This window comes from Hemicordylus capensis, chromosome 2 (assembly GCF_027244095.1).
Source record: "Hemicordylus capensis ecotype Gifberg chromosome 2, rHemCap1.1.pri, whole genome shotgun sequence".
Classification (NCBI taxonomy): Eukaryota; Metazoa; Chordata; class Lepidosauria; order Squamata; family Cordylidae; genus Hemicordylus; species Hemicordylus capensis.
In genome coordinates, this window is record NC_069658.1 from 423,154,855 (window position 1) to 423,180,871 (window position 26,017).

At 44.9% G+C, this 26,017-nt stretch overlaps 1 protein-coding gene and 1 long non-coding RNA gene across 9 annotated transcripts in view; one reads left to right on the top strand and one right to left on the bottom strand.

Annotated features, from left to right (window-relative positions):
- LOC128344241 (uncharacterized) lies at positions 1-8,455 on the bottom strand. Of its 3 annotated transcripts, none has more exons than XR_008315739.1 (2): positions 8,174-8,455; positions 1-6,961 (listed from the first exon to the last, which is right to left on the bottom strand). It is a non-coding gene; the product is annotated as an uncharacterized LOC128344241 (long non-coding RNA). The 3 variants fall into 3 exon arrangements; XR_008315738.1 differs by having other exon boundaries at positions 8,168-8,455; XR_008315740.1 differs by having other exon boundaries at positions 7,740-8,455.
- FAM186A (family with sequence similarity 186 member A) overlaps positions 6,576-26,017 on the top strand; it is a 24,903-nt gene continuing 5,461 nt past the window's right edge. The window contains exons 1-7 of one of the 6 annotated variants that reach the window (XM_053293966.1): positions 6,576-6,979; positions 9,020-9,251; positions 11,880-12,056; positions 12,574-16,891; positions 19,725-19,917; positions 21,126-21,313; positions 24,276-24,464. In XM_053293966.1, coding sequence (XP_053149941.1) covers positions 6,731-6,979; positions 9,020-9,251; positions 11,880-12,056; positions 12,574-16,891; positions 19,725-19,917; positions 21,126-21,313; positions 24,276-24,464 — 5,546 coding nt within the window. In that variant the 5' untranslated portion in view covers positions 6,576-6,730. Of the gene's footprint in view, positions 6,980-8,458; positions 8,928-9,019; positions 9,252-11,859; positions 12,057-12,573; positions 16,892-19,724; positions 19,918-21,125; positions 21,314-24,275; positions 24,465-26,017 lie in introns of those variants that run through there. The other 5 variants (XM_053293972.1, XM_053293968.1, XM_053293970.1 and 2 more) reach the window with 5 other exon arrangements.

Consider the following 26,017-nt stretch of genomic DNA (forward strand, 5'->3'; position numbering starts at 1 on the left):
TTTTAACTAACAAAAAGGAGTTTATTGGAAGAAAAATAATAAAAGCAATAAACTAAGTTACTAGGTGGTCCTAATGTAAAATTACAACATACAAATATGTTTAAAAACAGACTATTGTAAGGCACATTTAGCTTCAAGTTCCAAATTATGTGTAAATTCCCAGGCAGGCTAGAGCGAGTTACTTTAAGATAGAGGGGCAAGGTTTCAGAAATAAGAGAAAGGGATAGATTTAGCCCTGAAGGAGCCAGGCAAGAGGCTGTATCACCCGTCCTCATGAAGATCCAACTTGAGCAGCTGGAGAATGGAGACAGACTGAGTCCATCTGGGGAGGCAAACTGGGGAGCAGGAGAGTTGAAGGATTAGTGGGGTTCTTCACAAAGAGAGTTCCAGTGTGAGGCCAGCTGGATAGATTGGCAAGGGGACCGATCTAAAGACAGGCACAATAAGCTGAGCCTCGGCATGAGGACGATGAATTGGCCAGGCAGGCAGTGATTTCAGCTTGGGTGACCCCAGTGGAGAGGGGAATATTTGTAGCAGTGGAGTCCCCAATATAAAGCACAAGGGAGCATGAAGATGAAGTCCCCAGTAGGATGGAAAGGGGAACATATTGTTGCGATGTTCTGTAGATGGAGTCTCCAGAGACAGACACAGGAGAGTACACTGGGTCATGGAGTTAGGGATATTTATATCCCAAAGCATTTCTTGGCACATTTCTGTTGTCATACTTTGCTGAATAGAAGAGTCCAGACTTTTTTTGGAATGCATTGTGTCTGATCGTCCTTCCTGAGTAGGAAGGTGTGTGAATCACCTATTGTGTGCAAGCCTGGTTGTAATGAAAATCTGAGTGTGCAGGTGCGACAAAGAATATCCTGTGTTGGGACTGACTCTCCCAATAATTCTACAGAAAGTTTCAATGCGCACCTTTTCAAAGTTATGTCACTGACTCATCGCTATTGTGAGGGAGTCTGCTGCTGCATTTGTCTTATCTGCCTTCCCTTCCTGGCCTAATTGCTTCATTAGCATCAAGTGTTATCTCTCTTGCGAGAGGATGAGGGAAGTTTTAGAGCTCATCCTAAATTCATCCTAAGTTCATCCAAAATGACCTCGGATGCCAGATAACTCACAATAGTTAGTTCTGGAGTCTGTTTAGCCAGGCCCCCACATAGGGAGAGGGGTGTGGAGCTAATCCCCTTTGCAATTTGTGTTACTTGCAGGCCAAATCTAGGGGAGACCAGTCCACTGCCAACTAAGAGACTTGTCCCCATGTATAACATAAACTGGGAGCTCACATTGCAGTGCAGCTCCTGAGCATAGCAAAAGTGCAGTCTCCAAGCCTGGGTATGCAGCTGTAAACAGGGAGGCGTCTGGGAGCTGGGCAGAATAAGTTCAACTAGCAACACTAGGCATTCCTCATTAAGTATCTGTATGCATTATGTGGTTTAGCAGCCATTACACTTTTAAGAGATTAGGTTTCAGGAGCAAGAATAGCAAGAAAGGAAACCACTGGTGATGACAGTTTATTGATCAAACTGTGTTGCAACCTGGTTCTGAAGTTGATCTTATCTGCTGACTTTCAGAACTACACTTGACAGTCTGGATACATCAGCCTCACCATTCAACCTCACTATTCACTCCACAGTGAGAAATTTTGTGGGCTAGTTGTATCTTGAGGTGCAGCATGTAAGCAGTGGGATGCATAACTCTTTGCTCCTGGTAAACAAAAACACCATAGCAATCCAGACAGTGCAGCTGCTAAGATGACTAGCCAGTCATTTTCATGCTTCAGCTCGCTGTGTATTAAAGGGAACAGCAATGACTTACCTCACAGGTTTGCTGTGAGGATGCAAACGTGACAAAGGTCTCTGCAGATTAAAAGCAGTGTAAAGCCACTGCACCTATCAGACAGCAACAGCCAGAAGATATGGAACACACTTCTTTCCTCAAGCTTTTTGCCTGAAGATGTCAACTTGAGCTGATCAGTGTTGCACTGCCTTCATTCCAAAATCCACTTTCCTTGAATTCCTTGCAGCAAACTCTGCCATCAGAGCAGGGCTGGACTGGGGGCACTGAGAGGGCGGTGGAATGTATGTGGGGAGGGCACCGAGCTTTGAGCAGAATAGGTAATTAAGGGTGGGAGTTGGGTCGCAGGGGCGCCACGTGGCTGGGGCGCACCAGGAATATGCCGTTGCCCTGTGGGTTAGTCCGAGCCTGCATCAGAGCACAGTAGTCCAATGTTGAAGCTAATTCCTTCTCAGTTGAGAGAATAGCCAGTCCATTCAGCCTTTCTTGAGACACAGTTGTCTATAGTTAGTTTTTGATTAATTTTAGTTTTGAAAAACGTTGCTCCCTGGATGCCACTGTAACAAGGATTGTTAGCAAAATACTTTATGCTATTGCTGTATTAGCAAAGGAACTGAGCCCTAGCATCAGTAAGAAACTGTAGGGCTCGAAGTTACATTCTTGTTCCTTCAGGGATGACTTCTAGTAGCATGTGAAGTTCTGAGAAAAGGCCTCTACCATCAATATCGTAAGATTCTCCATGAGTTTTTCCACATCTGGCTTTTAGTCCGAATCTCCTCCAGGATGGAGAGGATGCATTCACATATTGGTCAGATTTACCATGAAGTCCCTGCGAGCTATCAGGGAGCACTTAACACACAATTTGGATTTTTCACTGCACATTAGAATGTAGCCTGATTTATATCTGGGGTTAAAAAATCCACTTTTTGCATTGGTTTCTTTGGGCAGCTTTGAACTCACATAAAAGCCTCGCGGTAAAGCCTGCTGTCTGGGAAAGCTCCATCCATCCATGCATTCTCCAAATCGATGTCCTGTTTGTTCAACTAATCTTCTGCCGTTTCTCAAAATTTCTTCAAATCATACAGGAAACCAAGATTGTCAGCATACCTTTGCATCTGTTTGAATCAAGTTGTCAGTGACATGAGAGCTTGATCTACAATGGCCAGAAAGTAGATGGTTTCTCTGGTGAATTCTCAGGCACCTCTTCTGAATGAGATACAGGTTGTTTCTCTTTTGATTTTCCCAGTGTTTTTCTCTGAATTTAGGCTCAACATCCATTCCATTCCTGATGCTACTTCAGTTGTTGTGTTCTTAGCTGAAGCAAATCCAGTGTTCCAATATTTCTGCAGAAAGTCAGTGAAACCTTTGATGTGATCAAATTTCATCACATTTTTGAGTTCTTCCAACTTTATTTTTTCCATTCTTTTTCTGCTTCCAAGTCATATTTTCTCCATCTGTCTCTGTCAGTGCTAGCCATAGTGGTATGCTAGAGATACACCTATCAGGTGGTATATAAATATGATAAATAAAATAAATGAAGAAACAGAAAAGGACTTCCCCATAAAACATGTTCCTTCTGATTACAGAATTATTGACTGATGACATACTGTGTACATTTTCTTTTACCTTTTGCTTTGTTAAACCACTTTGAGACATTTGCAGGACCCTCTCAAACCTATCAGAATAAGTCTAATAAACCTTCAGACTTCAGAGTCTCATTTTTTAACATTGTGCTTTGCGAAAAACTCCCCCTGCAAGTAAAAAACAGGGGGAAAGGATCTAGCTCAGCCAACTCTCTCCATGGCAGAAAATGCAGTAGCACTATAGAATCCACTCTGCCCAGCCATTCCAGAATTCTTATTATATAGCAAGTAGGACTCCCCCACCATCATCAAATTAATTGCCCTATCTCCTTCAGAGGCACTCTGGCCATGGCTAACCTTAGGCTGCAGAAGCAAGCAAGCAAAGAGCAAAACGCAAGCAAACAACTCCCCCTGCCCCCACCATCCACCACATCCCCTCCTTACAAGCTTCTGATACTAATCAGAGGCACACAGGCCATAGCTAAGCTGAGGCTGCAGAAACAAGCAAGAGCAAGTAGCAAGCAAATAAATTCTCCCTTCAGTGTTCCCACTAATTTTTTCCATCTGTGTATGGAATGAGTTTTGCTCTGGTTGGCAGTACCAAGGCAGTGTGTGCACATGTGCATTCAATGGCGCCTTCTTCCCACTCAACTTGAGTGGAATCTAAGTAACCCTCCCTCCTTACAAGCTGCTGATATTGTTTCCATGCTCTCTTGGGCCTCCTAGCACAAGTAAGCAGCAGGCAGCAAACCCTCAAGAGTCCAATGGTTTAATTGGGTAGGACCTGTCCCTCACTCCACTCTTCTCCTGAAGAGAGCTGATGTTGTATTCCTGCTTGACTTATCTTCTGGCTTGTCTTCTTTCTGTCACTCTAATCCTATCACTCCAGAACTTAAATGTTTTCCTTTTGTTCCCTTCTCTTCGCCCAGTCCAGCTCTTCCCTCAGAACAAATTCTGCCCCCAGATCCACACGATGGTAGCCCCACAAAGGTCCAAAAAAAATCAGTCCATGTGCTCCAACAGGGGGCTAAACTCATATGGTTACAATACTAAAGATCATTATTTGCCAGATGCAATGTTAACGGCTTTTGTTATGGAAATGGTTTGTTGTGGTGCAGCAATTTGTTATATAGATATTTTTAATTGTAAACAACCCAGAGACGCAAGTTTTGGGCAATATAGAAATATAGAAATATGTTAAATAAATAAACAAACAAATAAAATATGGTGCAGCAATGAGGAGTTGTTCCAACAGAAACTATGTTGATATAATTCAGAACAAGTTCTTATGTGCACTTCTTGCAGTTCCACATAGTACACCTGATGCGCTTCTTAGAACTGCACTAGGGTCTCCTTCTTTACGAATAGGTTCCTAACTTCCTTCTTCAAAGCCATGTGTGGCGAAATGCAGGCTGCATTTAGTTAGTTAGTTAATTTAATTTAGTTAGTTATCTTAGTTCAAGAGCCCCTGACACTTTCACTAGACCCTGAGGGCTCTGAAATGGGGGACATTCCTCCCTTTTGTTAATGAATGAGGACAATCCTTACTTTTGTCATCCAAGGGACAGTGTCATCAAGGTATAATCTTAAACTCTTCTTCACAATAGGTAATCAGCTCAAACCAGACCCACTTTTAGACATGTAAATTTAGACCCATTAAGGAGAAGGACAGACCTATAAAGACCTCAACAAAGCCCTTGAGAGCCTTCTTTGTCATGAATCCTGTCACCTATTGAGATCATCTGGAGATGTCAGGTTACAGGTGATGCCATGCCAGCTCATTTACTGGCAATTCCTGACTGGGCCTTCTCTGTGGCTGCCCCAGGGCTGTGTAATATGCTCCCTGTTAAAATAAGAGCATCTCCACCTTTGTTTGCTTTTAGGAAGACCCTCAAGACACACTTGTTCACTCAGGCTTTTAAATGAAATTAATTTTAAACTTTCTTTATCCCATGAAATTGTTTTTAACTGTTTTATCCTGTGAAGCTGTTTTAATTGTTTTTACTCTGTTTTACATTTGCTGTTTTAAATTGTGTACACTGCCTAGAGATTCACATATCAGGCAGTATATAAATATGATAAACAAATAAATAAATTCAGAGGGAAAGTCTTAAATCCAGATTAGCCCAAAAGCAGAGTGACATCAGAGATATGCCTCTTACCCAGTGCGAGCTTCGCAGAGGATCACTTCCCCCACTTCCTATCTTGCTTTTTTACCAGCACATGATAGCAAAACAGGAGCATGTGCAGCTCCCAAACTTGGCTAGGACTCTTGTTCTACCTACTGGAAGATTGTGAGAACTTGCCTGTAGAGCAGTATTGTATGCACTGGCAGTCAGGAAGCTCCAAAAAAAATTTTCTGGCTCAAAACTATGTAGACTGCCAGGAGTTTAAAAAATGTAAATGAATACGGTCATTTTATTATTTGCTGGGTGATTTCTGTGTGTTTAGTTCACTGCTTATTTTACTATGTTTGATTTGTTTGTATTGTAATTATTTATTTATTTATTCAATTTCTATATCACCCTTTCCAAATGGCTCAGGGCAGTTTACATTAAAACAAAACAACTAAAATCAATTAGCAATTAAAAACAGAGGTTGTAAAACACCATAAAACAGTAACAGTTAAAACATTCAAAACAGTTTTAAAATCCTGAAAAACCAGGTTACAATATTAAAACCACTGACAACAATTAAAAAACCCTAGAAGGCCAGGCCAGACAGATAGGTTTTGAGGGCTCTCCTGAAGGCCAGTAAAGAATTCAGATTACAGATTTCGGCAGGGAGTGAAACAATAATTGGCATTGACTAGAAACAATAAAGCTTATTAATATTCGATGTTGAATAAGAAAGCAAAACATTAACGAATGGCACCAAATATTTCTGTAGCATTCTCTAATGGTTATATGTGTGAGGTTCAGAAGTGCAGGAGCCAAGCAGGGGGAGGGACCCTCTCTGCTGCTGATATACAGCATAGCAACCCTTTATAGCTGGTCACTGGTTGAGGTGGAAAATGGAATAACCCATTGCACTTCACTGCCTCTCCAAGGCATTTATGCATTCTGGGGACCTGTTCTATAAGAAACACCCAGTTGAGCTTACAGAACTATCAGTGGCTGTTTCTTGGAACATCTTTCTATGCAAATAGCTGTTGTCCAACCAATGAGGTCATGGATTAGAAACAATGGAATGGCAACTATGGCATCAAATACACAAACAGAATCTCTTCATCTCCTGGTGATGAGTTCCTGCTTAACTGCAAGGAAACCAACCCATTTGAAAAATACGCCTCACCAGTAACTTCTTTGTTCTGGGTAAGGTTTTATGGTCCCCAATGTGCTACAGTCATGGAAATCCAGAAGTTTGTTGCGTGGGAAAAGCTGCCATCCCTTGTTCCCAATGCGGGTGCTGAGGAATCTTCATCATCTGCATCACATTCGGGAAGCTCAGGTGATGGTTCAGAAAGTGACTTCGAAGCCAAGCCCAGGAGCGCAGTCACCAAAGTGGATAGTGCCTCCCAGTTCATTGACATCCCCCCTTCTGTGAAGAATGTGCTCAACAAACTTGATGTATTTCAGCTGGAAAGAGCAAAGAAGGTATGTGTTAAAATGGAGGACATGCCACGTGGATGGAGGAAAAGTTAACGTACACACAGCTCTTCTCAAGAGAACAGCAAGGATTCCATCATGTTGGATCACTGATACATAAAACACAATTCTTGTCAGGTGCTGAACCATATCAGATGTATGAAGGGGAAAGGTGGCAATTTCGAATAGTCAGGGTGGCAGGAAAGGGAATATGGGATTTACTTTAACCTCTGTAAGCAACTACAGATTAGAATGCCCGGTTAAGTTCTTTCATTTGTTTACATAACCTGCTGGGTTATTGGATGCTTACCTAGTTCTTGCAATGTGAAAAGGAAAGAGTGATGGCTCCCATCAGCTGTGGAGAGCATAAGAAGTGTCTCCCTGGATCAAACCAAAGGACCATCTAGTCCATATTCTGCTTCTTTTAATAGCCAGCTAGATAACTTCTGAGAGCCCATAAATAGAGCATGAGCCCTTCTTCTGCTGTTGCTCCCCAAAAACTGGTATCCAGTGGCATACTGCCTCTGAATCTGGAGGTTCCATATCGTGTTTGTGACCAATAACCTGCTTTAGACCTGTCCTCTGTGAATGTATCTAATCCTCTTTTAAATCCATTTAAGCTACTGGCAATCACAGCTATTTCTTTGGCAGCTGTCTATTTTATTTATTATTTTAGAGTTCCAGCCCATGCTGTCCCTAGGTCTTGGAGTGGATAAAAGGCTAAAAATCACACGCACACGAACACACAATTAGACAAACATTTACTAACATCCCAGATCCTTCAGAAGAGACAGTCCTTTCATGAGGCAAGGTGAGGCAGTGGCCTCCATCAGCTCCATCAGCCAGACTATTGGAACACCAATAGGATGGCAAGATGGCCTCTGCCGCTGCTTCTGAATCAGCTCTCTTTGCAGCCAATCTGCCCCTTGCATGGTTTGTAAGAAGCGCCTCTTCTCCTCACATCCCTTGAAAAGCTTGTAGAAAGCACAGAGAAGAGGAGGCTGCTGGTCTAACACTTTCTTTACACCATGTATGGGTTGTTTTACAATTGGCAGTGTGATCCTGCCTCGTGAGATTCCTTTAACTTCCCATATAAATGAAACACAATAACAACAACTAAATGACAACTTTGCACTTTAAAGCTGCTTTCTTAACACAAACAACAGAATTTGCAAAATAAAATAAAATAAAGGTTACAGAGACTTGCTCAGACTCCTGTGTCCAAACTGAGGTATTTCCTTTTGGTGGTGGTGTTGGCTTGTTTAGAGTTCTTTCTTGTCTGTGGCATTAAGATATAGTCTGTTTCTGTCTCCCCTTCTTGAAAGCCTGAAAGTAATAAATATAGGCTTAACAAATAACCAGCCCACAGAAGCTCTCTCTGCAGGGACCTTCTTCAACAGGCCTCGGGATCCTCTGAGGCACAGTGTGCCATTTTTTACCATATATGGCAGTCCCCATTCAACTTGCAGCCCCCTACTGGACAAGCCTCCATCACCTGATGTTTTAGCCCTTAAAGAGCAGGGATTACATTGGCAACCTTCCCTTCTCCACACATCACTTTCAAAGCTTGCAAGAAGGGACTGTTCTGAAAGGGGGCTGCCTCCCACCAGAAGTGTAGAGCAAGGCAGTGTTTGGTGCCTGTTGTATTCTATCCAGTATCCTTTATGTTTTGTTGTTTACAAGTTTGTCCCAGGGGGGATCCTGTGTAGAGAATGTGGGGGGTGGAGTCCGAAAGGAAAAGGAAGGGAAAGGAGGAAGATAAAATGGAGTTGTTTCTGAATATCTTAGTTACATCTAGATAAGTGAGGGAGGAAGCTATAAAACAGTGCCTTGCCTCAGGCACTGCATTACTTTAAGGACAGAGGCAACACCTCTGTCCTTAAGGGTTAGCTCTTGCCACTGAAAGCAATCATTTCCCGTTCAAATGGATCTGGCACTGTTCCAGTTTAGCTTCAAGGCAAGTGGGAGTTAACCTAGCTGAGACGTGGACTCCTGGAATGCTTCTGTGTATGTCCTCTCCTTATACCTAACCTAATTCTATTGTTACAGGATGTTTCTAAGAAACTTGGTCGTATTCTGGACAATGTGAACCGAGCCTATGAATATTACAGAAAGGATGACGGGATCGACCCCGAGATTGAAAAGGCATACTTCCTCACAGCATCCTGGGAAGAGAAGAGCCGGAGATCTCGTTTTTTAGATGAACTTACTGACGTGCTACAGGACAGCAAGTTCAAAATACAGGATTTAGAGAAAGTGTTGGAATCCTTTAAATCTTGGAGTAAGAATGGAAGTGGGAGTGTATACTCTGACAAGGTGCCATATTTGGGTAGACAGAGCAGGAGACAAAACAAGGAAAGTCTTTGGGGCTGCACAAAGGCATCAGGATTGCAACAACAGAGCAAAAAAGCAACACACACACACCCCACAGTTAAAACTATGGCATATAAAACAACAACAAATCTTTATATACTGCTTTTTAGCAAAAGTGTCCAAAGCGGTTTACATAGAGAAATAATAAATAAACAAATAAGATGGATCCATGTGCCTTTGCACGGCTTCGGCTAGTGCGCCAGCTGCGTCCCTTTCTCGAGAAGGCAGATCTGGTCGCAGTTACCCATGCCTTAGTCGCGTCATGGCTGGATTACTGTAACATGCTCTACGTGGGGCTGCCCTTGAAGAATATCCAGAAACTGCAGCTAGTGCAAAACGCGGCAGCTAGGGTTTTGTCCAGAGCTGCCCGGTGGGAGCACATCACACCCATCCTGAAAGAGCTGCACTGGCTGCCAGTACGTTTCCAGGTCCAATTCAAGGTGCTGGTTTTTACCTTTAAAGCCCTTAACGGTTTGGGCCTGGGGTATCTGAGGGACCGCCTGCTCCCAAGGGTTGCTGCCCGCTTGACGAGGACATCTAAGGGAGCTCTGCTCCGGGTACCTACAATGAAGGAGGCTCGGTTGTCGTGCACGTGGGACAGGGCCTTCTCTGTTGCTGCCCCCAGACTCTGGAACGCTCTCCCGGTGGCTATTCGCTCCTCAGTCTGCATCACAGCTTTTAGAAAGCATGTTAAATCCTGACTTTTTACCCAGGCTTTTATATGATTGTCTCTGCTGCTGCTTTTTGTATTTTGTACTGTTTTTCTGCTTGTGTTTTAAAATTTTAATCAGATTTGTTTTATATTTTTAGCTTAATATTTTAATTGTGTCCTTTTTACAATCTTGTTTTTAAATTTTGTTGTAAACTGCCTTGGGATTGTTTTAATGAAAAGTGGTATTTAAATTTAACAATAAAATAAAATAAATAAATAAATAAATAATGTCCCCAAAGGGCTCACAATCCAAAAAGAAACATAAGATAGACTAGACACCACCAGCAACAGTCACTGGAGGGGTAGCGTGCTGGAGGTGTATAGGGCCAGTTGCTCTCCCTCTGCTAAATAAAGAGAATCACTACGTTTAAAAGGTGCCTCTTTGCCTAGTTAGCCGTGGGGTGTGTGTGTATATGTAGTGTGTGGATATTAAAACAGTGAGGAAAAATATTTTAAAACCATCAGGCAAATAACAAAATCACTCCAAAACAAAAATCTATAGAAAACAGAAGATGTAAAAACTGTGGGCCAGTTTAGTCTGTAACAACAGACTATTATTGTTACAAGCATGAGGTGGCAAAAGCCTTGAGTACATGTACTCTGCTTGGTATCTGAAGGGAGATGTAACACTTCCATTCTGTTATGATGCCCACCCTGGCGTCATAACAGAGTCCAAACTCAGAGTCCAGCTCTGACTCAAGTTCTCCCATTCCCCTCTCCCCTCACTGCAAAATACCTTTCTTCTTTCATTAATATATCCCTGGGGGCTAACCCACATTGCTACATGTATGCAAGCCTGGGCCAGCACTGGCACAAAGCACTCTGGGCCCAGCAACTTATGGAGGTCCACACACTGATGTCTGTCTTTGTTCCCGCAGGGAGGATTAGACCCAATCAGTGGTGACTGGCCAGGTGGATCCCCCTCACCAGACTGTGGCAGTGGATGCTGGTTATTCATGTTTAGCAGGCTGGCAGCAGCAACAGTACTCTAGTCTCCAGTCATGTTTCCCCTCCCTCAATGCTCCACATATTATTGCACAACAACGCAACATGTGGATTACATGGGGGGGGCACGGCGGGGATGATGGATTGCAGCCACTGGGACATTGGAACATAGGCAGCTGCCATATACCAAGTCAGACCATGGATCCATCTAGCTCAGTACTGCCTACCCAGACTGGCAGTGTCTTCTCCAAGGTTGCAGGCAGGAGTCTCTCTCAGCCCTATCTTGGAGATACCAGGGAGGGAACTTAGGACATGCTCTTCCCAGAGTGGCCACATCCCCTAAGGGGAATTGCTTACAGTGCTCATATGTAGTCTGGCTAGAACACCTGTTGCTGCTGTCAGTCTGCTGAGAATGGGGGACAAGAACCCTACTTTCAGTCACTGACACGGGAAGAAGGAGGAGGCTCATCTTTTTTGGCAGTTAGGAGAATGCAAACATTGCCAACCTGCTAATGAGGCTGGGTGAGGTCATGCAGCAGATTGATAGAGGTGGCTAATTTCCTGTGGCCTGCCCTCCCCTTATCTGACCTGGCAGTGCTGCATAAGCCACCACTGCCCTCCTCTTCCTCTACTTTTTCATCTCTGGGTTTTCAAAAGCCATGGGAAGGGAGCAGAACAGGAAGCACTTCCTGTTCTGTTCCCTTCCCATGGCTTTTCAAAACCCAGAGACAGGAGAGCAGAGGAGGGTGTGGTGGCTTGTGTGCTGCCACCAAATCAGGTAAGGGGGTGGGGTGGGGTGGGGTGGGTGGGAGAAGGTTCCCATTTTACATCATGGGTGTTTTCCTTCCATGTCATGTAGGTTTACCCATTTTCCCCCAGGTGTAATGCTGGGAAATGTTGAACTAGAAGAGAAAGCCATCCCAACTGAAGATTCAATTGATGAGATGAGGGAGTGTCTCACGAAGTCCATTAACTCAATTGAGGCAAATGTTCTGCATCTGTTGAAGACATGCCGCCCAGTCTTTGAAGGGAAGGCCAAACTGAGACGGAAGTCAGGTACCTAACAGTGGTGAATCTGGCAATGAGGCTTTGTGTCATCAGAAAGGAAAGGCCTCTATTTGGTTTACTGGCTGAAGAAATTAGGACAAGAGATAAATAACTTGTCCAAAACCAGCCACAGAGCGACCCAGTATCATCCAGAGCACAGAAGGAAAACTCCAATCCCCAGGGTGCTTTCCAGACGGCAACTTAAAATTGCTTCACTGTGTATAGGCCTGGTGTGCGTTCATATGATCTGGGTTTACTTTTGACATTGTCTTGCATACGGGAACAGCGAGGTGCTGTTTGCACACAGCTACAGCCTGTATTCTAATCTTATCTTGACGTTTCAAGTTTAAAGCATTGTATGTGCATGAGAAAAGAGTAGCTGATTTTTTGTTTTGTTTTGAGAACAGTTTGCAGGCTTGCTCCGTTTCCCCCAAGGTGTCATGTGGAGGGGTATATTAGAGTAGAGTATAGGGTAGAGTCTATTAGTATCTACTCTAATTCTCTGTCTTTGTTGCTGATTTTCTAGCTCCCAAAGCTGGCCTGTTCAAGATATGGAGAGAGAAAGTGGCAGACAATCCTCAAGAAGGTGAGCCCTTGACTCCAGAGAAGATGTTGGAAAATGAACCTCTTGCTTTCACCCGCAATCAGGAGGTCACCAACTTGATACAGGAACTTGTAGATTCTTCGGTTTTAAGCAAAGCAGAGTCTGTTGTCATCAGGTACATTGTGGCCATGGTGGTAAGCCTCTCAAAGGCTTTCAGCCTTCTAACTAGGCAGTGCCGCTCCCTCAAAATCAAGTGTGATAACCTGGCTGCCCTGGAAACGAAGAAACAGGACCCTCAAATCAAACAACTGCAGAGGGAATTGCGTTTGACCATGGGGAAAAAGACAGCACTGGAAGTACAAATCCAAAATGCTGAAGAACAGTGCAAGGCCCTCCTCACCACCAATGAGATCTTGCAGAAGGAGTTGCAAGATGTACGTGAGAGAGAACAGGTGACTCAAGTCCCCATCAGGCCTCCTTTCAGCAGGTCCTTTTCTGAAAAGGATGTAGTGAAACCACAGGTGGATGTGAGCAGGAAAAAGGGTGAAAGACCATTTCCAAAACTCCCTGCTGAGCAGAAGGCAATAAGCCCTGCAAAGAGTGAGGACAAGTTGCCCAGGAAGAAGAGTGAGGATAGGGCAATCTCAGAACAGCAAAAAAGGGCTGAAGATAGTGACAATCAAAAGCTTCAAGCAATCATGGCTGAGGTAAAAATCTCTCAAAGCCACCCTACATTGAGAGCTCAAGACAGCAGAATCAAAATGGACACAAAAGCCAGAGAGAGATCGCCAGAGCAGAGAACGGCCCAAATGTCCCCTGACAAACTGGAACGACAACTTTCTGGCAAACTGGAACGACAACTTTCTGGCAAGGATCTAACACGGAAGAAGTCCTTAAAAGAGGTGGTTACTGATGACACCATCAAACAGGTCAGTACATCTATTGAAACAGAACCAGCACAGGGATCACCTGTAGAAAAAGCCCATGAACTCGCCGACAAATTGAGAGCAGCCCAGGATGCCAGATGGGAGTCAAAGCTAGCTGTCAAAAAAGTTATACAGAAGTCCATCTTAAAAAGCACTGAAAGGCCCAAAGAAGAGTTGTCAGGACAACCACCGGAAGAAAGCCTTATAGCCAGCTTACCTGACATGTCTTCTGAAGTTGAACAATCATCAAAAAAGTCAACAGAAGATGCCCCCCTACCCAGACAGGACCCTGAGCCTCCTAGAGAGGAATTGCCAGTACCATCTGAAGAGCCAGTAAAACGAGCCCAAAGTCCCAGTACTCAAGGGAGAGGGTCACGTTCCGGCTCTAGGGGTTCACTGAAATTCTCTGCACAAAAAATTGTACAGGCTGTGCAAGCACAAAAATTTGTACAGGTTGTACAAGAAAAAAAGGGTGTCAAATTCCAGGGAGACAAGACGGCTCGAAGGCCTTCAACAGTTTCAGATACCCGTGCGATGCAGGATGCAAGTCCACCGCAACAACCTATACTGGAAAGAGCTGAGGATACAGCCACTATGAAACAGGATGTTGGAGAGATGCAGGCACGGAAACTATCATTGGGCAAGTCAAAAGAAAGTGGGAAAAAGAAAGAAATGAAGGACCCCAGCAGAAAGCCAACAGGTGTGCTGCAGGCAGAGGACACCAGAGATGTCATCCGTAGTTTAGGCACAACATTGCAGACGATTACCAGAGAGAGAGGCGGTGTGCTAGATGCAGAGACTATCAAAGACATTTTTGAGGAACTGAACGTAGCTTATCAAGATACCATAGCAGGAGAGATGGTTGGAAGCCTCACTGGAGACGCAGTTATTACCAGAGTATTTGCCGCTGCAAAAAAGTCCTTAATGCCTCCTGAGGTGAAACAAGAATCTGAGAAGGATGCTGTTGTGGAAGAACCCTCTGGTTCTATGATGGATGTTGTTGTGGAAGAACCGTCTGGTTCTATGACAGATGTTGCAGAAAAACCCTCTGGTTCTATGACATATGTTGTTGTGGAAGAACCCTCTGGTTCTATGACAGATGTTGCAGAAAAACCCTCTGGTTCTATGACAGATGTTGTTGTGGAAGAACCCTCTGGTTCTATGACAGATGTTGCAGAAAAACCCTCTGGTTCTATGAGGGATGTTGTTGTGGAAGAACCCTCTGGTTCTATGACAGATGTTGCAGAAAAACCCTCTGGTTCTATGAGGGATGTTGTTGTGGAAGAACCCTCTGGTTCTATGACAGATGTTGTGGGAAAACCATATGGTTCTATGAGGGATGTTGTTGCGGAAGATCCCTCTGGTTCTATGATGGATGTTGTTGTGGAAGAATCCTCTGGTTCTATGAGGGATGTTTTTGCGGAAGAACCCCCTAGGCAGGATGTAGGTTTTGCCCTTCAAGAATTTCAGGAAGCCATCCTTGCTTGCTTAGAGGACAAGATGGAGAAAGTAAGGAAACGTTCCTCAGTTAGCTTGATGCAACCACTGATCTTGCAGCCTACAGACCCACAAGCCAAACAACTCTATCAGGCAATAGATGAAAAACTGGAAGAATGCTTCTCCTCGATGAAGCAGAGATACTCTGGTGACCAGAAGGGAAAGAAGCTCTTTCAAAGCATACAGAGCAAGGGAGAGTTGCCAGGGGAAGAGGAAAAAGAAATAAAAGGTATTGCTTCATCTTCCTTTGATACCTTATCTGAGCTGCCCCAAGAATTCACAGGCAGTTCTGTTAGGCTTTCCCAAGAATGGAAGCAACCAATGACATCGGGAGATCTCTTCCATTTGAGTTCATCATCAAAACAGCAGATCTCTGAGCACCAGAATGAAGAGGAGTGGAAAGTCCAGGAGAAGCCACAGTTTCAACAAGAGGGGGTATCCCAGCAGGATGAGCTTATGTTGCAAGAGGAGAAAGAAGACTTGGCCAAGGTTGCACTCCATGGCCACAAAGAAAAAGAACAGATTCTGGAACATCTGCCTGATGAAGCAGATCAGCAGGTCAAGGAATCATGGTTGGACGAGAAAAGACAAAAGATGAGGCGACTTTCTGAAGAGCAACAGAAGCACTTTCAGAAAGGGGAAGAGCTGCAGCAGGTGGAGACCCCACTGGAAGAAGTGCAAATGCCAACATCGCAGGAAGTGGATAAAGGGGAAGGGGCATGGCACAAGCAGCTCCAGGAACGGCTGCGGTGGGAGCAGGAGCGGCTGCAAGAAGAACAAGTTCGCCTACAGGAGGAACGCCAGAGGCTGCAGGAGGAACAGGAGTATCTGGAGCATATGCAGGAATTGTTTGAAGTGCAGCAGAAGCAGTGGGAGGGACAGCAGCAGCAGCGCAAGGAGCAGGAGCGGTTATGGGAGGTGCAGCTGGAGCACTGGAAAAACCTGCAGAAGGAGCATGACAAGCAGGAGCAGTACCTGTGGGAGCAGCGAGAGCAGCAGAAGGAGCAGCAGCAGCGCCTGCAGGAGAAGGTCCAGCAGCTCAAACAGCAGTATCAGGAGGAGCTGAAGCGGAAAGGGGAGCAAGTGGAAGAGCAGTGGCACTGGGAGCGGCTGCAGGCGTGGCACGAGCAGCAGCTGCACATCTGGCAGCAGGAGGACGAGGAGCAGCAGCAGAAGAGAAGCCAGTGGCAGCAGCAGCTGGTGGAGCACAAGGCACAGATGGCGGCCTTGCAGCAGGAATATCTGGAGCAGGAACTGCACCAGAAGAGAGGGCAGCAGAAGTGGCAAGAAGCACGGCAGGAGCAGGAGCACCTCTGGGAGAAGAGCTGGCTGCAACAGCTGAATCGCTGGCAGCGTCAGCTGCAGCGGCAACAGGTACAGCAGCGCAAGTGGCAGGAACAACAGCACAAGCTGCAGGAGAAGCAGCGCCAGATACAGAAGGAAGAGAAGGCCTTGCCTCACAAGCTGACAATGCTGCGGGACACAGTTCTGGATCAGATTGTCAAGCAGATCCCATTGTACCAATACAAGGCTTTCCCCAAAGAAGGCCAGCCTCCAGGGCCCCCTCAGCTTACCCCGATGCCTAGTAGTGAATATGAGGATTCCTTTGACCTGGAGAGCCCTTGGTTTCCTAAGCCAGTCCCCAAAGCAGAGACATTTCCTGCCCCAGACGTCACAGAGAAGCGCTATTTGATAGATGTGGCAGCTCAGAGGAGAAACCTAGAGCTGCTGAGGGAAGCGGTCCAGAAGGCAGAGCTTTCCTCAGAGCAGTACACCATTGCCAAGGGAATCATCCAAGAGGCATTACGCAGCAATGTGGAGAGGCTGGCTATGCTCTTCCGGAAGTACACCGCCTTCTACCATCTCCAGGCAGTCAGGTGAGATTTTAAAAACCAAGTCTTGTTGCATGCTCCCCACTCCTCTGAGATAGTTTGCGGCCTATTGCTATGGTTTTACATACTCTGGCACCTGAGCTAAGCAGTAGCTCTTAATGGGTAAACCTCTCTCTAACTTTTAAAATGTTACTGTTATGTACTGCCTCTTTAAGATGCAAATCTAGAAGGCCTCAGGATAAAACAGAGTATGTGGGAGACTGAAGAAAACAGTTTCTAATTACATGTTATAAATGAAAGTATATACCACAAGCCTAATATCTGCTTTTCCTAAAGAGAATCACCTTCAGGAGGGTGCAATTTTAAACAGAAAAGCCACCAGTGAGATGAAAGGGGTGCTTAGCTTTTCTCTCCCCATCGCTTCTCCCTTTCAAACAGCTCTTAAATTACTCCCCTTCACAGGTTTCCAAGTGTATGTTTGTGAGGGGAAAACAACTGCTGGTTGTGGGTCACAGCCCTGTATGTAGTTTGACCCTATGTTCCTAAAAGTGATATTTTTTCATATGTGATGTTAGTGTCTTCAGATACAGGAAAGTTGGGTCAAACCTGAAACTATAAGTGAAATAATAAGCCCAACATTACATATAATTTAGTCAAGTTTTGTTCAGCTGCTATCCATATTCGACAACAAGTTTGGACTAATGCTTCTTTGGACTAATGCTAACAGATTAAAGCTTTTGTCTCAGAGCAAGCTCACATGAGGGAAAGAAATGCTGGATCATCCCTGCTGAGCTACCTGGTTAGGCTTCTCCTAAAACTATTCTGTATTATCATTAGGTCCAAAGTGCTGCTGCTGCCACCCCTCATATTGACAGAGCTTGAACCTCCCTGGGCTTGGGGTGGAATCCCAGGGAAAATTCTCTTTATTTTGTTATTGGATAAATACAAAAATCTCCCATGTGCAAGCCTACACCTGGTGAGAAAACTAATTGCTGCTGAATGTTTGAGGATGTGCCCCCTTCACACACCCCTTTCCTGAGTTAAAAACTAACGAAGAGGGTTGCAAAGAGAAAAGAACTTTTAAAAAATAGTTTTATTGGATTACTACAAGCTGCTTCTGTCTGAGGCTTTCTCAGCTTTTAGGTATGGTTAAGAATACTTAGTAGGGTTACAAAAATAGGTTGGCTTAATGCACGCTTAAATGTTTATAGAGTCTTTTGCAACATTCTAGGTAGGATGGCCATAGGCTAGTGTTTCTTATCTATATATATAATTCTCTAAGGTGTACCCGTGGCTAATCCCATGTGTGTGGCAGCTCTCCAAGAGTTCGCAAGTAGAAGTACCTGATTGGGCAGGGGGGATTCCATATGCAGATAGGGAGAAGGAGCCTGTGAGAGCAGAAGCACCATGGTGATTGGGCAGTGGAGATTCCATATGTACATAGGGGGTAGGAGCCTGTGGCAGCATTGTGATTGGGCAGTGGGAATTCCATATGCAGATGGGGGGAGGAGCCTGTGATGGTTAAGGTCAGTTGGAATGAAACTGTTACTGGTTGGAAGATGTTCTTGATTGTAGAGGAGTGGAATCTATATATAAAAAAGGATAGTGGGCAGAGGTCTGTGAAGAATGGGGTTGTGAGGGAGGAAAGAACCCCTTTGGGAGAAGGAGGCTGCTGTTGCGTGAATTAGATGAGGAAACAAGATGAATAAGATCTGTTAACTCAGGAAGGGGGAGAGAGAGAAAGAGAAAGAAAAAAGAAGGGAGGGGAAGAAATACAGAGGGGAAGAGCGAGTGGAGGAGAGAAAGAGAGAGGAAAAAGGGAGGAGAAGAGAGAAAGAAGGGAGGGCGAGGGACGGCCCCAAGCCTGTCAGCAGCCATGGTGGTGGCGGCAGTGAAGAAGGGCCCAGTCAACCACTGCTGCTGCTCCTGTGGGGAGGAGCAGGAGTGGGGCTCAAGTGAGAATGGGGAGGTCTCTTGAGATAGGGGACTGCAGCTTGGCCAATAGGTGCTAGCAACACTGCAGCCGTGACCAAGAGGGGCAAGGGGAATGGAGTAAAGGGATGGAGGAGGAAGGAAAGGAGTGCGGCTCTGATGAGGGTGGAGAGATCTCTGAGGTGAGAGGAGCAATCAAGCACTAGCGTGCAGATGCTCTGCGTGGGTTAAGCTAGTTTTAATTACATTACAAGTAAACAATAATAGAACAGTATCAGGAATATGCAAAAGCTCACAATTCCTACTGTCTCCACAAAGAATTAACCTTACGTCTTCTGTCCAAATCAGAACTGGTCCAGAGTCTTCATCTGGGAGGCTGCAAAATGAAGAAAGTTTGGGATAATTTAATCATGAGCAGTGGGGGGGAATTCACCGGTCTTTTAAGGCTTTGCATAGACAAGGCTGGTGTGCTGACTTCATTGCAGTCTAATCTCCCTTCTTGGAATGGACTTAGGTTTAAATGCTTCATTTCCTTTACCACTGGAAGTAACATAACACATGTACATATTGTAATGTTGGCTGTTGCTCCTGTTCCTCCCCACTCCACCGCCACAGAAAATAAACATAAAAGATCAGCAGCATTTCACCATAAACCAAATATATTTGAGTGGGTTGTGCTATGAGTTTTGTATTCTATATCAGCACTGAGCTCACCCAGCATTCTGTAAATTAATGCAAGGAACAGGATGCTTCATTATTGTTGGAAGGAAATAGGAGCAGTATTGTGTATATTTTTCATTCAAATGCACTGCAGTTGTATAATTTGTATGAAACTTGGAAATTAATTGTATTGCATTCTCCTCAAGTGATTAAATTGCTTTATTTGCAAAAAGTGAGACATTTATCTAATTTCCCCTCTCCATCTTCACCCAACCCACATTTGCAGACGAAACGTGACTGCTCAGTTGGATGTTGCCAAAGATTGCAAGGATGGTGTTAAAACTCAGATTTTGTACAAGATAATAGACAAGTTAGATGCTCACCAGAAAATGGTTCTGGGGCGGTGGACAATCAAGCAGAACGCTGTAGACAAGAAGCATCGGCACTGCCTTGCAAAGATGATGGCCTTGTTTGCTCAGGTGAGCTTGTGGTGATAGACTGATAACTCAAGAGCTGGTCTGTACATTACTTTCACCATAAGCATGCCAGTCCCTATGGTAAGTTTCCCATTCCTTGGCTGCACTGTGAGGCAGAACTCGCCATATAAGAAAGGAGAACTTGCTGGTACTCAGGCCTGATGAGACCTCCAAGGAGGAGGAAGATCTGGTTGTGGTGGCCCCCAGCACAGATGGGGACCCTAGGGACTCAATATGATGGGCAGCCAGGTGAGATTCTGCCTGAGGGGGGCTCCAGTCATGGAAATCCAATGCCCCTTGTTAAGGGAGGGCATCCCAGTTCCAGACTGTATCTCAACAACCCAAAACTTCAGGAGTGGTGGCATTTATGGATCAGGGCCAAAGGTCAGGTTAGGTGACTCGAAGCCCATTTGGCAGTTTGAAGTTTCTGTCTATCTGGCCTGCTTTGGGAGAGGAGGCAAGCCCCACAATGCTCTGGAATCAGGTCCTGAGCAGTTACAGTGAAGGTGAAGCCATTGCAGTTACTGTAAAGACCATCAGTTCATGGATGCTTAACACTGGTTGAAACGTCTCTTTGAGGCCTTCTAGTTTCAGCTCCTCAGCTAGGCCTGGCCTGGCCTTGGGACTAAGTTCGTGGCTCTGTGCCTTGTGAACACCCTCCACCGCTCGGGATTAGTAAAAATGGACACAGGGCCATCATTGAACGAGTTTCCTAACCCCAATCCATGTCAATGGCAGACAACAGCAGGAGTGAGGAAACCTATTATGCGATGGCTGCAACTTGCATGGTGAGTTCTGCTTTGTGATAGAATGAGGGCAGGCCTGTGTTCGTGGGAAATTCACCATGGGGATGCCAACCCTCATGACAATAGGTAATCATCACATACACCAGCTGTGAGTTAAAGTCATTGAGGGCAAAGTGCCTCATGGATTTTTGGGTTGTTGAGGATCCAATTCTATTTTCTAGTCCACTTCCAGAAAAGTGCTCCAAAAATATTTGGGATGTGCATTTAGTAACATATTAGCAGGAGAGGGGAAGGCAAAACAGAGCTTTGTTGTATGGCCTCATATTTGGACCAATGCAGTAAACTGGGTTTCCCTGGCTCGATCTTTTCTTTTCCCCTCTCTGCCTACACAGTAGCTCTTCTCAAGTCTGGACCATCACTTCTACTAGGCAATTTGTAACATTTCCTCTTTGGTTTTTTGTCTAGCTCCACTTGAGCACCAAACTCCAGCTCAGCAGCCCAATCCCTCTGATGATCAAAGCAGCAGACAGCACCAAGAAGGAGGGCCTGCCCATGCCCCACATTGGAGCTGCCTTGTTGAAGCACAAAATCTACCCAAGCCCTCTGGTCAGTGTGAAGAAACCTCAAGATACCACATTATCGGCACGAATCAGGTACAGTATAATTGGGCATCCGGGAGAACCTACTGATTCAGAAAACCATGAAGCTGTGTCAGAAAACCTGACCCTCAGTAGGATGATATTATTTATTATATTCACACCATGATTAGTTGCCGAATAGGCCATCAGGGTGGCCCACAAAAATAAAATCAATGCAAGATATGTAATCCAATCCAATGGATAATTGCCATTAAAATCCTTAAAAAACAGCTACAGGACAACGCATCTACGAATAATAAAAAGTAAAGACAAAGCAGCAGGATCACTCTCTGGAGCCTCTCCTTAAGAAAAAATAAAGTTTTGCCCCCACCCTCTAGATATGGACATTCCTACTCCCAGGGAGGGCACATATGTATTAACTCCTACACACTCCAGCAAGATACAGCAAAAGCAGGCTGCCCCTGGTGAGCTTTTGCTGCTCCAGCCCCTCCACACATGCCATGCCTTGAAGGAGGCCGGGTTCTCCTTGCAATGCCCTTTGCCCCTGAACAGCTACTCCCTACCGGTGCATGGCTCAGGGCTGCCATTTGCCAGTGACCCCCACTTCAACAACATCGTTGTGCCGATTGCCCCAGACAGCCTACCTATGCAGAGGGTCCTGCCAACTCACCACATCATCCAGCAATGACCCTCGGAACATCGCAATGACAGCACCATCCTGGGACAAGAACTAAGGGGAGCACCCACCACCTTGCACGTTTGCTGCTCTGGCCCACTCCTGAGTTTCGATACCCAGTCCGAGCCTGACAGCATGTTGAGTGCAGTAGGCAACAGCTCTGAGCCAGCGTGCACCCATTACTCCCTTGCTGAACCCTCAGGACTGGAGCTAAGATAGGCGGCGCCTTTGAAGGATGTGTCGGACCCCCTGAGTGCTGCAGCAGTGCCCCTTGGGCCACCAGATCAGGTGCTAACAGATGCTTCTTTGCCCTCTCTATCTCAGCAAGAGCTGCAGCCCCCCAGCAGGCCTGCTGATGAGCACCTACATCCTACTCCCACCTCAACCTTATGATATCCCCCTGACGAGCATAGGATCAAGGTCACATCCTGGAATTTGTCAGGGTGGCATCGTCAGAGGGATACAGACTCTTAACAGCTTTCTTTCTCAATTCTACATAATTCTGGCCCAGGAAATCTGGACAATGAATGACCTTATGATCATGGATAGCCCTCATTTTCAGTGGGGGCAGTTCCTGCGATGGGGTGCGGATGGCTCAAAGGAGGTCTGGCAATATTAGTCTCCGCTTCCCTGAGGGTAACATTGACATCCCCCACCTCTCTCAAACACTATGCTATGGCAATGTTAATCCACTTTGATCTCAGATTTTCTTAATAATCAATGCGTATCTGCCACCACAGCAACAGAAACTCGAAATCTGCTTTGTGTGGGCCGAGCATGAGCATTACACAAATGACTTTCTTCTGGCCAACTCTGAAGCATTTGTGTTGATGGCGGCGGAGGGGTGACTTCAATGCTAGGATGGAGCCTGACGACTACACTTTATTATCTCAAGATCAGTTCCCCATCCAGTGCCCAGAAACCAAGCTCCTACCCCTTATCCATTCTTCAAAGATCTGAGATCAAATTATGCAGGTCTCTCTCTCTAGCTCAAACGACTGCCAGACTTAACCTCCTAATTTTAAATGGCTCACTTGCGAAGTGATCATCCAGGGGAATTTACATATCTATCCAGCTCCAAAACATATAATCATTGATTATATCGCTGTTTCTAGGAACTTGCTCCCTTTTGTTGTGAACTTTAAAGTCCTTCCCTACCTAGATAGCGATCATTTCCCGCTCTCCCTCCAATTGGTGCCCTTTGTTGAACAATTGCTGAACAATCTCCCTCCAATTGGTGCCTTTTGTTGGAGGTGGCCCAGTTAATATCATAAATGCATCGCTGAGGGAGGGTAGAGTGCCTCCTTGTCTGAAGGAGGCAATGGTTAGACCGCTTCTTAAGAAGCCTTCCCTGGACGCTGGGTGGCAGCGTGCAAGATCCGCCGGGCCCGGACTGCTGGTCCATAACCATGCATTAGTCTTGTGTTGATCTTAATCACGGTCTCTTTTACTTGCCCACTTCGCTCTCAGCTAGTTATCCTATCCTACATATTTTAGCCACCCCATCTTATAGTTTAAATATCTTATGTTTTTATCCTCTGATATACTTTTGCCTGTGTTCTCTCCCTATTTTAATATATTATATTAAATATTAAATATATTACTATATTTAATTTGAGGTATAGTAGTAGCTTTACAGTTTTCCTCACTAGAGTAGCATTTTATTGTATTCATAGATAGACAGAGAAGTTTATTCGGTCATTGACCAGCAAACATTGACAATAAACCAGTACGTATTTTACAAATAATATAATTATAATAACTATTAGTAGTTTTATAGTAATCATTTTGAAGTCTAGTAATGTAATATGAGTTCATTGCTTCATAATTTGTCCTATCCTAATGTATGTATTACTGCATCACACTTTATTGTTCCTATGTTATGCTGGTCTTGGACCGTAATAAAGATGATTGATTGAAAATTTTACCAGCCTTCCAGAAGTCAGCCTTGCAGAAGTCTTCTGGAAGGATTTTCCCTGGTGACCCTGTTCTGGGGTTTCAGCACGAGCTCCTCCTTAAACTATATGATTTTAGACAGCCATCCGATTGTTTCTGCATATAATGATAGCCTGACAGCCTTTCTACAGCAGGCAAAGCTGCTCCTGGTGGAGATGAGCTGGACTGGAGAACAGCAGGGGGAAGGAGGATGTGTAACCCTTCCCTTGCCTGCCATTTCCATCCTCCAAATGGTTCCCTCTGTGGCTTTCCCCCTCCCATGGCTTCAAATGTGTGTTAGAAATGTAAGGTTTGGCTTGGTGCTTCTCTCTATGAGATGGCATGCTCCAAAGCATTTTACCTCTTCCTTTGGATTCTAATCTAATTTTTCTTCTTCTTCTGCAGAGAGTCGAGTAATGAGCAGATTGAATCGTTGTGGAAGACAGATATCACGGCACTGAGTATCGCCATTGGACCCAAAACACCAGTGTCGTTGATGTGGTCTGAAGCTTACGGTTTCCCGGATATCCCTAGATTTTTGGAACTGGACATCAGCTCCGTTAGGAAGAAACCCCTCCAAAATATAAAGACCCGGTAAGGACCTTTGCATTATTTGATTCGAGACATTGCCAGCTGGCATTGTGACAAAACAGAGCCATCCATATAATTCACTTTGACTATTCAGGTATTAATTAAAGAAACTTGATAGAGGGCTAGGGAGCCACCTAATTTATTTGGTTGCATGATACCCTCATTAGCTGAAATTTGGCCTTGAACGGCTACATGTTGTGCATGCCCATGTGAGGAAGAAAGATGGCAGCATGAGGAAATACTATAACTGGAGATGAGGATATGGGACAGAGTACTATTTTCTGTCATTCTAGCAGACAGGTAACTGACCCTTCTGTAACCAGAAGCAGCCCAAGCCTTTCGGTGCCTGAGGCAGAAGGTTCAATCGGTGCACCTCACCCAGTGGTAATTATAATATATATAATACAAAATATAATGCTAAACTAATTAATATTGTCCTGGCCATTTAATAGTACTCTGAAATCTGCCACCTGAGGTAGGTTGCTTCACCCTGCTCAACAGCAGGCCTGGTCCTACCTCCACCCTTCATGACAGGAAATGATGGCTGTGCACGTGAGCACGTCTTCTAGCAGACAAGTGTACAATGGCACCATCTTCTTGCCTCAGGGCCTTAAAAGTAGAAAGGCTTGAGAATAAGATTCCAAACAGCGAATGTTTTCTAGCCTCCATTTCATGTTTGTGTCTCTTTTCTCTGAGTCTCTTCCAGTTTAGCAAGGAAGAGAGATGGAGGTGCTTCCCCCCGCACTTTGGTCTCTACATGAACAACTACGAGGAAGCATCAGGGGGGAAATGAGGGGGGGGCACAGAAAGAGTGCATTCAGGAGAGGGGCAAGCTTTGTCCTACATTCTGGATGTCTGAAAGAGAAATGACAGTGTTTTTCACATTAATGCTCCGATCCTAAACATATTCTTTCTGAAGTAAATTCTGTTGAGTTTGATGGGGTTAACTCTCAAGTAATCATGATTAGGACTGCAACCTTATTTTAATTTCCAGTGTATGATTTGGCAATTGCGGTGGAGGGCAGGGCAACTGGAATGAATATATGTGGGGCACTTGTCCCCAGCTCCCCTCCCATGTCTGACAGCTTGAAATTAAACAGTCAAAGGCACAGGAGCCTTGATGGGGGTGTGGTGGGGGGAAACTCTGACAATCTTAATGGCAAAGAGGGGCAAAGATTTCATCCAGATTCCATAAATGGCCCAGCTTCAAGGTTTCCTGCTGCCAGTGCTCCTGACAGGGAATCTCTTAAAGTTTCAAACTATGGCCTCCAGGGAAGCTAACAGCCTTCCTTTTATGGTCGTTGCATTGAAATAAATTTTGACTGATTGAACAGCCAGTCAACATTTGTGGCCTGTTTTTAATTGTCATTTTTGATGGTTTGGGTATATTCTTTAATTAAAAACAAACACTTGGAATTACATTTTAAAAGTGAATTAATAAATACATTATCAAGAGTTTCCTCATTCATCACCTGAATAATTGCAGCTTATATTCACCCCAACTGAATTGTCCAGGAAGGGGGTGAAGGAAATAGATGCCCCAATCTTGCACCAAT